This window comes from Simochromis diagramma, unplaced genomic scaffold (assembly GCF_900408965.1).
Source record: "Simochromis diagramma unplaced genomic scaffold, fSimDia1.1 OVJJ01000302.1, whole genome shotgun sequence".
Classification (NCBI taxonomy): domain Eukaryota; kingdom Metazoa; phylum Chordata; class Actinopteri; order Cichliformes; family Cichlidae; genus Simochromis; species Simochromis diagramma.
This window is the reverse complement of record NW_024386792.1, coordinates 8,324,122-8,339,027: the sequence shown is the minus strand read 5'-3', so window position 1 is coordinate 8,339,027 and position 14,906 is coordinate 8,324,122. Positions and strand designations below refer to the sequence as shown.

The following is a 14,906-nucleotide window of genomic DNA, read 5'->3' as shown; positions in this document are numbered from 1 at the left end:
TAAAGGCTATTTATTTTCAGCACTTTTACTTTAATGCAGTCACCACTGGTTTTGACATTTTCCCTTCAGTTGTAACTACCATCTGTGACTTAAAACCAATAGCTCAATAGACACAGTCCCCTTCTTTTATGGCTTGGTTAAATAAGGTATCACAAATAATTTGAATCTTGGTGTTTGAGAAGTTACACTGACATACACCAGTGAACTGTTTATTACATTACAATAGGGCACTGGTATTTTTCACAGTGCTGCTGTTTTCCCGTCTATGGCGTGTTCTTCTGCCTCAAGCATTCACATCACTTCTGCTTATTCTTATAGTACATACAAAGCTCTGCCAGGAACATTTTAATATCATAAAAACTGTCTAACTAGTTTTGACAAGAGAAGCTCTCATTTGCATTATCTTGACTCTAAGTAGCAATCTATTACTATTATTAAGTGTTTTAAAATACTGTAGAAATGATGATGTTGTTCTAAATAGCAGACCGTATAGTTTCTTCCTTTACAAAGTCAACATGATGATGTTAAGAGTGAATTTACCAGAAAATGGCAAAAAACCTTTACTCATATTTCAACTAAGTACAGCGGATTAAACCCACTAGTAACACATGTTACGTCATCTAGTAAAATCAGCTATTACAATGAAAGCAAGCTTGCACTCATTTAAATACTGAATTATGGATCTTAAAAATATCTGCCTCATGTTCACTGCAGCAGTAGTTGCACAAATGTCTGTCTTTCAAGGAAGTAAGTGAGAATTCTGCCATTACAGCCAGCCCCCTACTCTTACCTGCTAATACAAGTTTGTTACATTTTGAAAATGTCAGATCAGAGAAAGTACATTCATCATTCCCTTAGGTTTTGTCAAAGTGCTGTGCATGATAGATTGATGAGCTGACGCACAAGGTCTGATTCATTGTCCCTCACATTTCCTTGCAGGCGACAAAAATGTAATGACATGAGCATAAGTACAGGCCTGCAAACTTTTTAAAAATAAAGGTCCACCATTATCAGTAGTGCCAGGTTGCTACATTTCCTTCTGTCCATCTATCTTAACCTGCTGTGTGTAGTGTTGGGAGCCTGTGGCCCAGATCTGTCATTCTTATTCACATTATTTATTCCCCTCTGCCTCATTGACATTGGCAGTAGACTTGGCCAGTCCCAGTTGGCCCATTCTGAAATTGCTTACCGTAGAAACATCCCCACAGTACCAACAGACTGCTACCCCCCATACCAGCTGTTCAGTAGTCACATTCACCTAATGTAACCTACTGAGTCCCCCCCAAAAGAACCCTCCAAAAAACAAAAACAAACCTACCGTCAAAAAAATAGTTCTAGTTTAGTACAGATTGTCTGAAGAACTGCCCAGTTGAGACTCATATTGCAGAGCTTAATGTGACTTCTGGTTTTGCCCTTTTCTGCAGAGGAAGCTCTTGAGGAGGTGGTCGGATTAACTGAAGGAGCTGAACTTGGGGCTTATTTTGTTTCCAAGTTTTATCAAGCTTTCATCCCATTTCCCACTCCTTCTTCACTGTTTCTCTTCATTTGCATTCTCTCATTGTACAGTTGCACAATAATGCAGTGTTTGTACCTGAATACTTTGACGTAATCAAAATGCTGCTCAGATTCTTCTAAAGGAGTGTGGACAAATGTAGGCCAGAACTCTACAGAATGACAAATACCTTTAAAGTGATACACAATAGAGTTCTCTCTGAATTTACTACAGCTATACTCAGTAGATTACAGATTAGCAGACATGTATTGTACTGGTGGTGTTAATTAATAAAGTTAATTACAGTGTCTTAAGGTTAGAGAAGTGACCACTCTTTCATTGATGGTTTGATGGAATTGTTGACTGAGCTTTTTTAATGTGCAGAGCCAGCATTTGCTGTTTCCAGACTCCACTGAAACTTTGCCTTCCATTGAAACGATCCACAACACAATGCTGCTGTAGAAAGGCTACCCCCCCATCAAAAGCCTGACCCACTCTGAAACCTATTGTGTTTGTGCACTTATCATTTGGCTGGCTTTACATACATACCTGCACGTTTTTAATTCTGCCCCCCTGTACCATTATCAGCAAAACATTGCTTTTTGAACACATTATATATGTAAATACCCCAGAATACCTTCAATAGCACATGGGGAAATTTACTTTGTGCAAATTGGAAGATTTTTTTTCATGTCCAATACATTTTATGTTATGTTTCTAACTTTTAATTATTTTGTTTTTAACAGAGACCATGACGACCGCCACCTCCCCTATCCTATTGAAATGGGACCCAAAGAGTCTTGAAATTCGCACCTTGACTGTGGAGCGGCTTCTGGAGCCCCTGGTGACACAGGTAGATAAATCTATGACATAAACATAACAAACGGTTTTAAGTTACCAGCCATAGCCAGAGCAAAGTCATAACTTTTGGTAATCCACTCATTTGTTTACAGTAAATAATGTTTGGAGAATTTCTGAAGTCTAATGGTGTCAATATTAATGAACAAGTAAACAAGCTATAATTGTTACAGTTCAGTATCAGAGTAGCAATTACTTTCTGGTTGCACCTTGGCTGGATCACTTGTTACAAGGTTGTTAAACTGTATTGGTTTACAGCCAGGGACTTTGGCTCATCGCAAATGACTTTGCCTTCTAAGCTGAACAGATGGCTGAAGCAGACTTTGATCACGTTGGCTTATTGTGACAGAGTTTCTGACTAGAATTGAATATTGTTTCTATTTAGTAGATTCACTTTCAGGTTCTTGTTTTGTCTATTATAGTATTATATTATATTATAGTACAGAGATCCCTCGCTATAACGCGGTTCACCTTTCGCGGCCTCGCTGTTTCACTGATATTTTTTATTGTATTTTATTTTTTTAACAGCGTATTGTGTTCTGCGTCTTGATTGGCTGTAGACCATTGTCAGTCAATCTCGTGCTGTGTCTCCTTTACAGTAAAGAATGCGTTCAGCTTGTCAAATTTACATAAATCTTCGATTGCTAGCAGTGTGAGTCTGAAGTGCTGTACTGTATGTTTGTAAGTTTTCTTCTCAACAAACACAACTGTGTCGACAAAATGCGGTAGCACCCAAAGGCAGAGGAATATGCTAACCATCGCACAAAAAGTTGAACTTCTAGACATGCTAAAGGAAGGTAGAAATTACCGTATTTTTCAGAGCATATGGCACAACTGATTATAAGGCGCATTAAGCAAAACAAAACAGTCAGATAAGTCAAACTTTACTCAACTCATTCTTCTTGCTTCTTGCTTGCTACTACCATTGATTCATTAATGTTGAATTCTCTCGCAGCTGCTCTATTCCCATGTTCTGGGCCCTGAATATGAACCCCTCAAAACAGGGTTTGATCTTTGGTTTCATTCTATAATACTGGACTTATTTTTCTACCAAGGTTTGAACTTTGAGAGTGTTTAAACAAGAGAGAAAAGTGTGAAAATGTTCCCCAAAAACTTCCGCAATAAACGAGGGACCACTGTATAGTAATGAGTTCATCACTGTCGAGTCTGTTAAAGGTAAAATGATTCAAAAGTGTGTCACCTTTCAATAACTGTAGTATTTCCAACAGTTTTCTCTGTTGAAGAAGCAAAAGAAAGACTTTGTAGAAACTATACTGAAATGATAAAAAAACTAAATATAAACCATGTGCAACCACTGATACATAAGCAATAAATAATTATGAAAGCAATGAATATGAGAAACTCCACATGGAAAATATTTACCTGTAGGAAATTGGAAAGGTTAGTGACCAGGGAAACATTAGTCAAAACATAGTTGTAGCTATGTTTAGCAGGTAAACAACAAGTCACAGTACCACTAATTCTAACGTTCAGTTTAAGGAAGAGGAGCCAAATGTAAACCAAAGAGCAGACAAGTTGGTTTAAAGAAAGAAAAGGAAAAAAAAAGATAGTATTTAAGTATTTGCCATAACTTGTTGAGCTAGTGTTCTGGCTGAAGAAAAGGGACTGTAACCATAGATCACAAAGTTAAATCAGAAAATGAATACCACACACAATACTGTGGAACAGGAACATGTACACGGACAGGTAACAAAAGAAAAGGAAAGAAAACAGTGGAATAGTGAGAAAAATAAACAAGGTAATGATGCAAGGGGAACACATTTTGCACCAGAAAAAACAAACCAAAGTAAACAAACAAAAAAAAAGCCAAACTAAAGAAAAACTGTTTATGGTCTTTGGTACCCCCCCCCCCCCCCCAACACCCAAACAAACAAACAAACAAAAAAAACCTTAGTTTGATTGTCCTCTGCTAAAGAACAAGAAAATGAGTTGTATATTGGAATTATTTTCTATGGTCAGGTGACATGAAGATAAATCTCTCTGTATAAGATTTGATCCAGCACACTTGCTGTGAACCTGGCCAGAACTGCCACATTGTTGCATAGTTCTGACAGTGAAGCATTGAGGTGAGAATGCAGCAGTACAAGGCTGCGTGAATGCCAAAAGCTTTTGTGGAGATAGCACTTTGAATTCCTATGGCTATACCGAAAATATGGGTAACAATGTCAGAAACTCAACAGAACAGGAATATTTCAGCATAACAATCCCAAAACACTGTCAAAAGACTCGCTACAGAAGAGGGAAAAAAACAAGTAAAAACCATGACCTCGCTATGTGTGTTGCCTGGAATAGAAGAACTTTTGGGTGTTTTAAAGAGGTAGAGCATCATAACCCCTCCAGCTACAAGCTGCTGAAGAAATCACATCTTTTTTTTCCAGAAAATGTATGCAACACTACAATCCTTCATGCTGAGGAGGATTCACTCCTCCTTAGTACGGAGGGTTTTATCAGAGACGTTTTGTCTGACTTCTAGCATGTGTTAAATATGGTTTAAAGGCTCAAACCTTGGATGAACAATAAGCAAAACAAAATGTGTATGTGTTACAGTGATTAATGCTTTTTAAAGAATTGGTTCAAGCACATGAATATGGCATGAACTGCTGTTTCATCCTTGGTGATTGTACTTGTGTGATCACCAATTGTAAAATACAAAATAGTAACACGTTCAACTCCAAATTTTAATCACTTGAACATTTCAAATAGATTACTGACTAATAAGAGTTTGTTAGAGACACACCAATTGCAATTTACTTGTCCAATTCCAATTTAAATTTAAGAACTATACCTGGAAGTATAAACAGAAACACTTTTCTTGAAGACAAATTATTATTTTCATAATAAAAGTAATTCATTATAGTCATTATAGCAGTAAAGTGCTTTATAGCTTGAAGTGAAAATAAAGTGGTCTATTATTATTGGTACAAATATTTAACTGTAAATGAGTACAAATGTTGTACTTATTTAAATCTTTTTAAACAAAAGCGAATTTATATAACAATGCAAATGTGAGGTTCCTGCATCATTATTCAGTATGTTTATAAAGTTACCAAATAAGATGACATCAATCCTTTTCACTTTTTCACTTATTTCCATAATTTTCCTCACAACTGCTTTTATCTTTTGCTCATACCGAGGCTGCTGGCTTGCAACTGGCTCTGATGAGCTTTAGCTTTAGCCACTTTGCCTTTGTTAGCTTTATTAAAATATCCATGTTTAAGTCATTGAAGGTTATTTAAGTTTCTCATTAGGTTTCTTTGCACACATTGAAAAGTTCCATGCTAACAACATGTTAGCATATGGCTGTGAGTGTGCACAGATCTATTTGCATTGCTGTTTTGCTCATGCATGAAGCAGACTGGCTCATCATCAGACATGTTGGAGGCTGACCATCCGGTCACAGGTCCAGGCCTTATCATCTGATTTTGGTTCCTGGCCATTTAGTGCATCTCTAGAATTTGTATTATTTATTTCCACTCTGAGTGGTTATCAGTGCAATCAGCCCACTTGTGATTTAGGGAAGGTAATGGCTCATGGCCAAAACACATTTGTCTTGCCCAACAATAAATATTATAATTACAAATTCATTACCATCAAATGTACCAGCAGCCTTGACCAAAGATCCAAGCTTCTTTGCTTGGCTGCACTGTAGGGCTGCACGATTTTGCATAAAATGAGAATCACAATTTTTTTGCTTAGAATTGAGATCACGATTCTCTCACGATTTTCTTTTCCAATATAAATATTTCTTGCACTTATTAACTGCTCATCAACTTCGTAACAGTTGAGACTGAACACAAAAACAATAAATGTCTCACATTTTGTCGTTGCCGCAAAATGTTGTACTGCTTGTAATTCCGTCTCCACCATTGCTCGACACTGCGTGTATAGAGCAGGTAGTGCAACATTTTTAAAATAGTTGCGGGACGGCACTGTGTAGCGTTTGTCTAGGGTGTTGATCATTTTCCTAAATCCCTCGTTTTCAACAGTGTTGATGGGAGCCATATCTTTGGTCAGGTGATAAGTGATAGCCTCCATAATTTCTTTGTGCCTGCGGGAGTTTTTTTTCTTCTAATGATTAATTGTGCAGTCCTGCTGCACTGTGCTTTGTACTTTTAACCAAGCCCCTTTCCTCTAATGAATGGTCTCTGCAATGTTATGATAGCTTAGATCTTTTCTTTAAATCTCATTCCTTTCGTCAGCTTTTGCTGGGGCTGTATTTCATTTGCTCCTCCTGTGGACCACTATGTTGTTGTTTTTTTTGTGTGTCTCGTGTCAACATTTGTTAAGACTACTACTTTCTCTTTCTCAAATTCTATTTGGTTGTTGTGTAAGATTTCTTTGTTTGTTGGTGAAGGATATTATATTTTGCAGGCAGAACTATACAATGCATTTTCACATGTTTCAGTGAGTTTTTTCAGAAATCAACAATGAATTTTCAAGAGGCTTATTCACAGAAATCCTAAAATTACAAATCCTAAAAATACAGAATCCCACTGAGTCTGTTCCAGCAGGCATACTTTCTTTCCCCCAAGATGGCCTAATAAAGTTGCCTTATTGCAGGGCCGACCCACTGGCAATTGTGGATATTGGATCTGTGAAGGTTAAAATTTCCTCACAGGCTGGGGCTCAGTTTGTTTACTGTTTGGTTCTCCAGAGAATGTTTCAAGTATTGATTTTATACTTTTGCCAGCTTTATCTGTTACAACCGCACTACATAGCCCTTTCTTCTCCTATGTCCAACCTTTACTGTTTGCTATTGTAAGCAAAAGATTACTATATCGTCTAGGTTTATCTGAACTTTGAGCTTTTCTGTCAAGCCATTTTAAAATCCTTCTGTCTGACTTAAAAGTGGGACCAGGTCTCGAAGGATGCCTTCCTCTTCCTCTTATGAGGCTTTACACTAAAGTCACATGACGTTTTATTTACTGTTTTCTAACTATTTGTTCCCTCTTTTAGTGGCCAGGGGAAAAACAGAAATCTTCATAAAAATAAGTGAACAGTTGAAAGTTTTCATTACATCAGCTTTGAAAATCTCTGCATGATACATATGAAAAGTGATGAAAGAAAGAGTCTATTTGAAATAAGCCAGATCTTTGGTATTAAAGTACAGACGGTGTTTCAACAATGTTCTGCTGAAATCAAATAAACATAGGACTTTTTTTATAATTTGGTCAGGTGACGTGAGGTGAAGCTTGCTGTCTTGTTTGCTGTTAGGGCCTGACCAGTATAGGATTTTTAAGACCGTTACGGATATTTGGTGATTTAGATATGTGTCATCTGTTTGCACATATGAAACATAAACATAACAGTTGTTATACGCAGTTATTTATGATTCCTTATTAAGATAATATGACAGTGTAATTTGAATATTGTTTTATTATTGCAAGAACTTGGATGGATTACTCACTTCGACTCTGTCCAAGTCTGCTGGAATCAGCGGGTTGTTGTGCTTGTGCCATTCCAAACACATGTTGCCAACAGGGAAGACGTAGACTATGCAACATCATCAGTTAAAACGTAATGAAAGTGTGCTGTGTCTGTGGGCTTTTGTTTGTTTGTTTGTTTTGTAAATTATTATTTATCACATGTTATAAATACAGATACTGATACATTGGCAAATAACTAATATTGGCAGATATGATGTTTGGTAACATCTTAGTTTAATGACCAAAGTGTATATATGTCTGTTACCCAACTCCTCCAAGAAGCCTTTTTCAGTATGGATGGGACTTACTATATAAACTACTTAGGGTACTAAGATTATCACGGGTCATGGAAATTTTCTTGCATATTTGTAAATAAATGTTCACCTAAAAGTGATGCCAATTGTGCCTTTAATTGATTACTTTGTTCTAAATAATAAATATTTATCTTGTAAAGGAGACCAGGATGTATATATTTTTATTACTCATTTGTTTTGCCATCTTATGATATAAAGTGATATAATGAACATAAAAGGAGTACTCTAATGAATTAACATACATGTCTGTTTTTTCATGCATGAGTGAAGTGAACAAAGTCCTGTAGCCCTTGAAAGCAAAATCACCTATAGGGTGTTTTTTTGCTACTTAAAAAAATGCAGAGAACTACCCTGCAGTAAAATGAGTTTCTTCAGGGCTCTGATGTTCATATCAATGTCAAACCAAAAAAAGCCTTTGACAGGGTAGTAAAAGTATTGAATAGGATCAGTGCAACCATGCCTCCATTTTCTAATCCACTAAAATAACCTTGAAGATGACATGAAGTGCCACGTATTGAGTAAAAATTAATCTGTAGCCTATTCATCTGCAAATCCTGAACATCCTGCAGTCACATTGGTGCTGGGCCTCATTGTTTTATTTTTCCTGACACGGCTGACTTTGTGCCTTTCCTGCACCAAAAACTCCAAACTAAAAACAGAAGAAAAGGTAAATTCCACATAGAATAATATGATTAGCATTAATAATGTTTTTGTATTGTTTCTTATGTTTCATGCAATGAAAGGGAGACGATAACTGTATATGCAGCATGAGTTCAGTCTTTTTAAGCCTGAGTTATTGCTGACCATCAAACTTTACCATCCTTCTGCTTTTCTCTGTCTATAAACTTTATGGGTTTTGGCTTTATTTGTTTTAAAAGGATTACATTAAAATTAATAATGTGCCACCATCGCTGTTTGCCTGGAAGAAAACCCAGACGTGCATTTTGAACTGGCAGCGTCTCTCTAGTTTTCTGGCATCAAATATCTGAACTTTCCAAATGACTGTGTAATTTCAAGTCGGCCTGAGGTTACAGTAAGTTGTCTGCAGGTAGGAAGTATTGAAAATTTGAATTGCTGGTTTCAATTTAGTGTTGCGTTTTGTGTATTACCGGTATTATTTTTCGAACATCTGTCAGTCACATCCTATGCTTCTCTTATGCATGGTCATCTAAATGACAGGTAGGTAATTGCTTACTGCTACTAGGACAGAAAGCTGATGAGCTTAGAGTTTTAACATGAAGTGATCATTATTAAATCTTAAATGATGTGTCTTCTGACATAGTCATTTGTTTTTGCTGATTTATATTTAGCTGTTTTTTGCTTCAGTGACAACCTAGGTTAATCTAAAAAGCTTCATTCTGATTGTGTGAATTTAGTAAGATGATAGTTATTAATTTAGCCAACATATGAAGTCAGTTGATGACTGTTTTCAGGTTTTCTGACATTTTCCTTTGACTTACTTAGAAAAATCATAGAAAAAAGAGCTCGTATCAGTGGGTGTGAATAGGTGAATGAGGCAAGATTTATAAAGTGCTTTGAGTGCTCAGGTAGAGTAGAAAAGCGCTATATATATTAAAAACAAGTCCATTTACCTTTTTGAAATGATCGATATTACAGTTCACATTATTCATCATTTATTCATCTTGTGTGCAGCAACAGTAAAAAGATCATACTCTGGCAAAATCCATTCTCCACACAACCAGGGGAATAAGCACAATAGCTAACTATGGTAGTTCATCTTTTCTGCAATTGCACTGGAAGTGTGAAACATTTTGGGATACAAACCAGACACTGTGATTGTTTTTCTTGTCAATTTGGATGATTCAGTGTGTGATGGAATAAAAGGTTGCCTCAGGAGGATAGACAAACAGGCTCACACTGACATTGCTGGAGATAGCCGCCTCATTTATCAAGACCAAGCCTCTCCCACCTCAGCAACAGTACTGGGCAAGTCCTAACTAATAAAACAGAAAGGCTTACTTTATCACTGTGTATGAAAGCAGCATGCCTCTGATATAGTAAACATTTTTTATGCTGCAAGCGATGGCATTGTTTTTTTTTTCTTTAAAAAAAAAAAGAAATATGCAAAATTGGCCTTGAGAAGCAGGTACAAGAAGTTAGGGTATTTTCATCTACTGCAATGCATACTTTAAGCATCCTGGAAGGGGAACATGGGAGTCAAGAAGAGAAACCAGCCAGAATAGTAAATAGGCTGTGTAAAGTGGAAAGGCTTTAATATACCCAGAGAAAATGATAGAAACTGTGAATTTTTAAACTGTAGCTTTACTTTGCTTTATTCACAGCCTGACTGTGAATATTTTCCTGAAGTGCTGTTAGCCCTCTTCCTCTGTACATATCAATGAGAACCCCAGATGTAGTAATGTCTTCAGTCAAGACATAGTTGTTGATTCTTGAGGAACGAAGGACTAATAGCCATTGATTATGCAGATACATTTACTTGGTCATAAAAAGATTAGAAATTATTTGTGTGACTCTGCTTGCTTTTAACTGTAAGGGAGCCCATGTTCATGAAAGGAAAGTACATTTCCTGTTCTTTGTCTTCATTATGAAGTCACTCGTACTGATCAGAACTGAATGGAGCATAAGACGTCTGGAATGACGTTAGTTGGTGCATTAAAAAAAGTGTATTTAAAATGGCTGATACTATTCATAACTGCTCTTGCATAATAATGTTTTTCTCATTTGATGAGGTGAATAAGTAAAAAATAAATTCAGCGGTTTGTAGGAGATCTTCTGTGCTAGGCAGTAAATTTTGGGGGCTATAAAGAGTAGTATTGACTCCCTGTCAGTGAGAGTGTCCTTGCTGTGCAGTATATCTTGCTTCTTGTATTGCAGAGAAAGTAGACTTATACTTTAATATATGTTTGCTGAGTCCAGGGTTGTAATTGTTTTGCAGCAGGAACCACTAATGAGATTAAAACTCTCCAACTCAAATACTGAGGTTACAAGTTGTTGTCTGTCAAATAATATATCATCAGAGAAAATACTGTTCTTCTCTTTGTCACAAACACACAACACATTGTACTCAATTTTTACTCACTTACATAAGTAAGTAATGCTTTTTTTGTTTGTTATGAGTTCATAAACCACTGACAGGACATCAAGGTATCTAATTTTTGAACAAAAAAGAGATGGACATATTTGGACCGTATTTTTTAAGTTTGTATTGCTTTCAGTCATCTACAGTAGTATATTCATGGAGATGTTTGGCTTGCTTTGGTAATGATCAAAATGTAACATTATATGTAACGTTTTGTTATTACTCTTTAGGTGGCCAGCTGAAAACTGCATTCAGCTAATTTTGCTTTTTTGTTCTAATATAGATTTTTTATTTCTGTCCTCAGCTGGATGTAAAACCACAAGAACACTTTTACCTCTTTAGAAATGTAGTTTTCCTTCCTTCAGATTGTTTTTTTTTTCCTCATTCAAGATGAAACTGTAGTCTAAACGGGTTTTGTACTTCGTTTTATGTCTAATTATAATTCAGTTAGATGCATTAGCTTTGAAGGTCTTTTGCACAGTTCAGTGCGTTCAGCCCGATTCTTGCTATTGTGATGTACATGCCAAATTAATTGGTCTTAGACTGATTAGCTTAATATAAAATTTAATAAAAAATATTCAGCTGATCTAAACTCAGACAAAGCAGTTTAAACTTTGGGTGTAGATTTTGTGTGTTCCTCTGTTGTTAAGCTTAACATAATAATGACATGAGTACCATTTGTACATGACAAAAGTGGATTTACTACCTGGTGTCGCCTCCCTAATTCCATCTTTTAGATGGATTTTCCATTATTGGGATATATGATCACTGATGTGACATTCTGCCTTAATGTGGTGTATTGGAGAGCCTCTCTGCTGTGCGGTCTGTCCAGTTTGCCAGATCACAGAGAGCTACTTAGCCAGCTCCTGGTTATGGTTTCTTCCTTTAGTGGTCTCTGACTCCCTAGTTTATTTTTGTTACTCTAATATGGATCAAATCATGGTGAGTAATCATGCTTGGGTTACACAGGAAAAAAATGCAAATAAGTGTTGATTGCTTTTGGTGTTCTTATGGTGTTATTAAGTTGAAAGATCCTTTTCCTTGGCATATTAACTCCACAGCCTGGTAATAGGCTAAGGAAGAGCCTTAATGGCTGTCAGCAGTTGATGCTTTAATCACCTTTGTTTTTGTATGTCATCCAAGCCTAACATTTGGCTGCAAGTTACGGTTGGCACCTGACACACATAGACACACTCTCTAGTCAAGGGGCTTAACATAAAGGGAGGGGAGACGACGACGGCGAAGGGATTAAGGCTTCATGCTGCATCACTGTCATAATCCATTAAGCTAACGGAAAAGGAGGAAGCCTGGACCTCAAACAGACAATATTCAGAGGCAAGAAGGGATGCTTTGCTTCTCCTCAGAGTTTTAGAGTGAAACCACAGAACAGTCACTCTCAAAGTTGGGTAATTTGATCTAAGTTTGGAGAGTAGTCCTAACAGCAGTGTGGTAGGAAGTTGTAACACCTTACTTTTTCTGGCGGTAGAAACTTATTTATTTATTTTATTTAGGAAAAAAAAGAAAATCACTTTAAGAGGTGACTTTTTTGTATTATCCTAGAAACAAGTTTGATGTAGTCTTCTAAGTATTTGCTATTGGAAGACATCCACTTTAATTACCTGAGAAATACACATCTGTCAGATTACACACAAGCCATAGTCATGTGCATCATTGCATCATTTGTGAAAGCTTGGATTTAAGAAAGGAAGAAAAAGTTCTCCTCATTTGAGGCTGAGAAGTCATCCATTCTCTGTACTCTTTTTTTTAGATTTTTATTTTATTTTATTTATTTATTTTTTAATTCGTTGTTTGAATTTGGATGACAGTATTTCGAAGAGGCTTTGAACACTGTAAGTGATGTTCAAAAGCCAGTCTGGATCCCCTGCTTCTTGGCATACTGCTCACTGAACTCCTGCCATGTTAGAGGAAGGAATCCTTAAATTCTTTTGGTGGGGGGATAGAAAGGACATCTGGATTATCAGTGACATCTTGTAAAGGCCAAAGTATGGTTTAACAATGGCTTGACAGAAACATGTGAATAATAAGATTGTTGACAGTTCAGATTTGGTATGGTATAGTAATGACCTAAACATGTTTTCAATAGACTAGTATTATAGATGTTAAAGTTAAAGGTTCTTTGTGTAATATTTACCAAATCTTTGTTATTTACGAGACCGGTTAACTGAACTGTAATAGACAGGGACACATGTACAAGTATTCTGGGCAAGGCTTGTTGTGATCAACTCAAATCTATAATATTGATCAATCTGTGGGCCTATTATTGCCATCTTAATAAAGGATCTAATTCTAAAAAAACTGTATTATTAAAACATGTTAGAAACTATATTTGTCTCTTCAGCACTGACATGCAATTAATAGAAGATGCTGTACAAAAAAATAAATAAATCTCAAAACATTAGACTATTTTGCTTCCAATTACTCTTTCGATATCTTGTAGTCTTGTTCAGCACATGCAACCACAATCTTAGCAAAGACCACTGACATGGCACTTTCCAGATGGTGATCCTTCCAAGGATGGTTGTTCACAGAGTGCTGTAAGAAAGCACATTAATGGAAAGTTGACTTGATGTAAAAGTGTGGCATGAAAAGATATACAAGTAACAAGCTTGTAGAATGACTGGCAAGAACTTGGGAAAGCTTTTCAAGGAATATGCTGAGGCTGGTGTCTGGAGATGAAGAGCAACCACATGCACATGTCTTCAGGAAAGGGACTTCAGTTGTCACATTCCTAATATCAAGCCACTGCTTCTGTCGAGATAATGACAGAAACATCGTATCTGGGCTAAGGAGAAAAAGAACTGGTCAGTTTCTTAGTACTCTAAAGTCCTCTTTTCAGATGAAAGTAATTTTTTGAATTTCTTGTGGAACTCTGTCTGGAGGAAGAGTGGAAAGGCTCATAATTCAAGGTGTTTGAAGTCCAGTGTGAAGTTTCTGCAGTCTGTGATGACTTGGGGTACCATGTTTTCTGCTGCTGTGTTGGTGGTGTTTTATCAAGTCCACAGTTAGGACACGATTTAAGAGCACTTCGACTTTCCATCTGGTGACAGAGTTTACAGAGATGCCAATTTTCTTCACCATCAGGACTTGTTACCTGCTCACAAAGTCAAAACTCCTACCAGATTGTTTGCTGACCATGTTATTACAGTTCTTGATTGGCCTGCCAACTTGCCTGAACCCCACAAAGAATCAATGAGGTATTGTAAGAGGAAGATGAGAAATACCCGACCCAAAAATACAGACGAGCTGAAGGCTGTTGTCAGAGTGTTACAAGACCATCACTTCTATGTCACGCTGTAATTTGTAGTCGGGGGTTTCCAACCAAATGCTGCTGTGTACAAATGAACATACTTTGAAGAGTTTTAAATGTAATTTATGAGCTGTAAGCCATAATCAAAATAATAATAAAGGCTTGAAATATTTGACTTTACGTGTATTGAATAGAGCCCTTATATGAAAGTGTGTACATTTCATATAAACAAGGGCAATTTCTCAAGTAGAAAATAGGACCATTGAAAACTGTACACATTATGTTCTGTGAATGTCATTTTTCAGCAAAAACATTGTGTCTCGACAGAGATGTTGCAGTTTTCTAAAAACTAGATTTTCCTCCCCTGTTGGGGTGAAATTTTAGAGCAACATTTCCAATTAAATCTATCTAAAGCAAGGACCTAGTAAAATTGTTTTATCTATTATCATCTTTAAAACTGTCGTAT

At 36.5% G+C, this 14,906-nt stretch overlaps 1 protein-coding gene across 2 annotated transcripts in view; it reads left to right on the top strand.

Moving 5' to 3' along the window:
- ctnna2 (catenin (cadherin-associated protein), alpha 2) overlaps nt 1–14,906 on the top strand; it is a 334,263-nt gene that overhangs the window by 25,728 nt on the left and 293,629 nt on the right. For both annotated transcript variants that reach the window (XM_040024188.1, XM_040024190.1), the window contains exon 2: nt 2,239–2,345. In XM_040024188.1, the coding sequence (XP_039880122.1) occupies nt 2,244–2,345 (102 nt within the window). In that variant the 5' untranslated portion in view covers nt 2,239–2,243. The remainder of the gene's footprint in view (nt 1–2,238; nt 2,346–14,906) is intronic.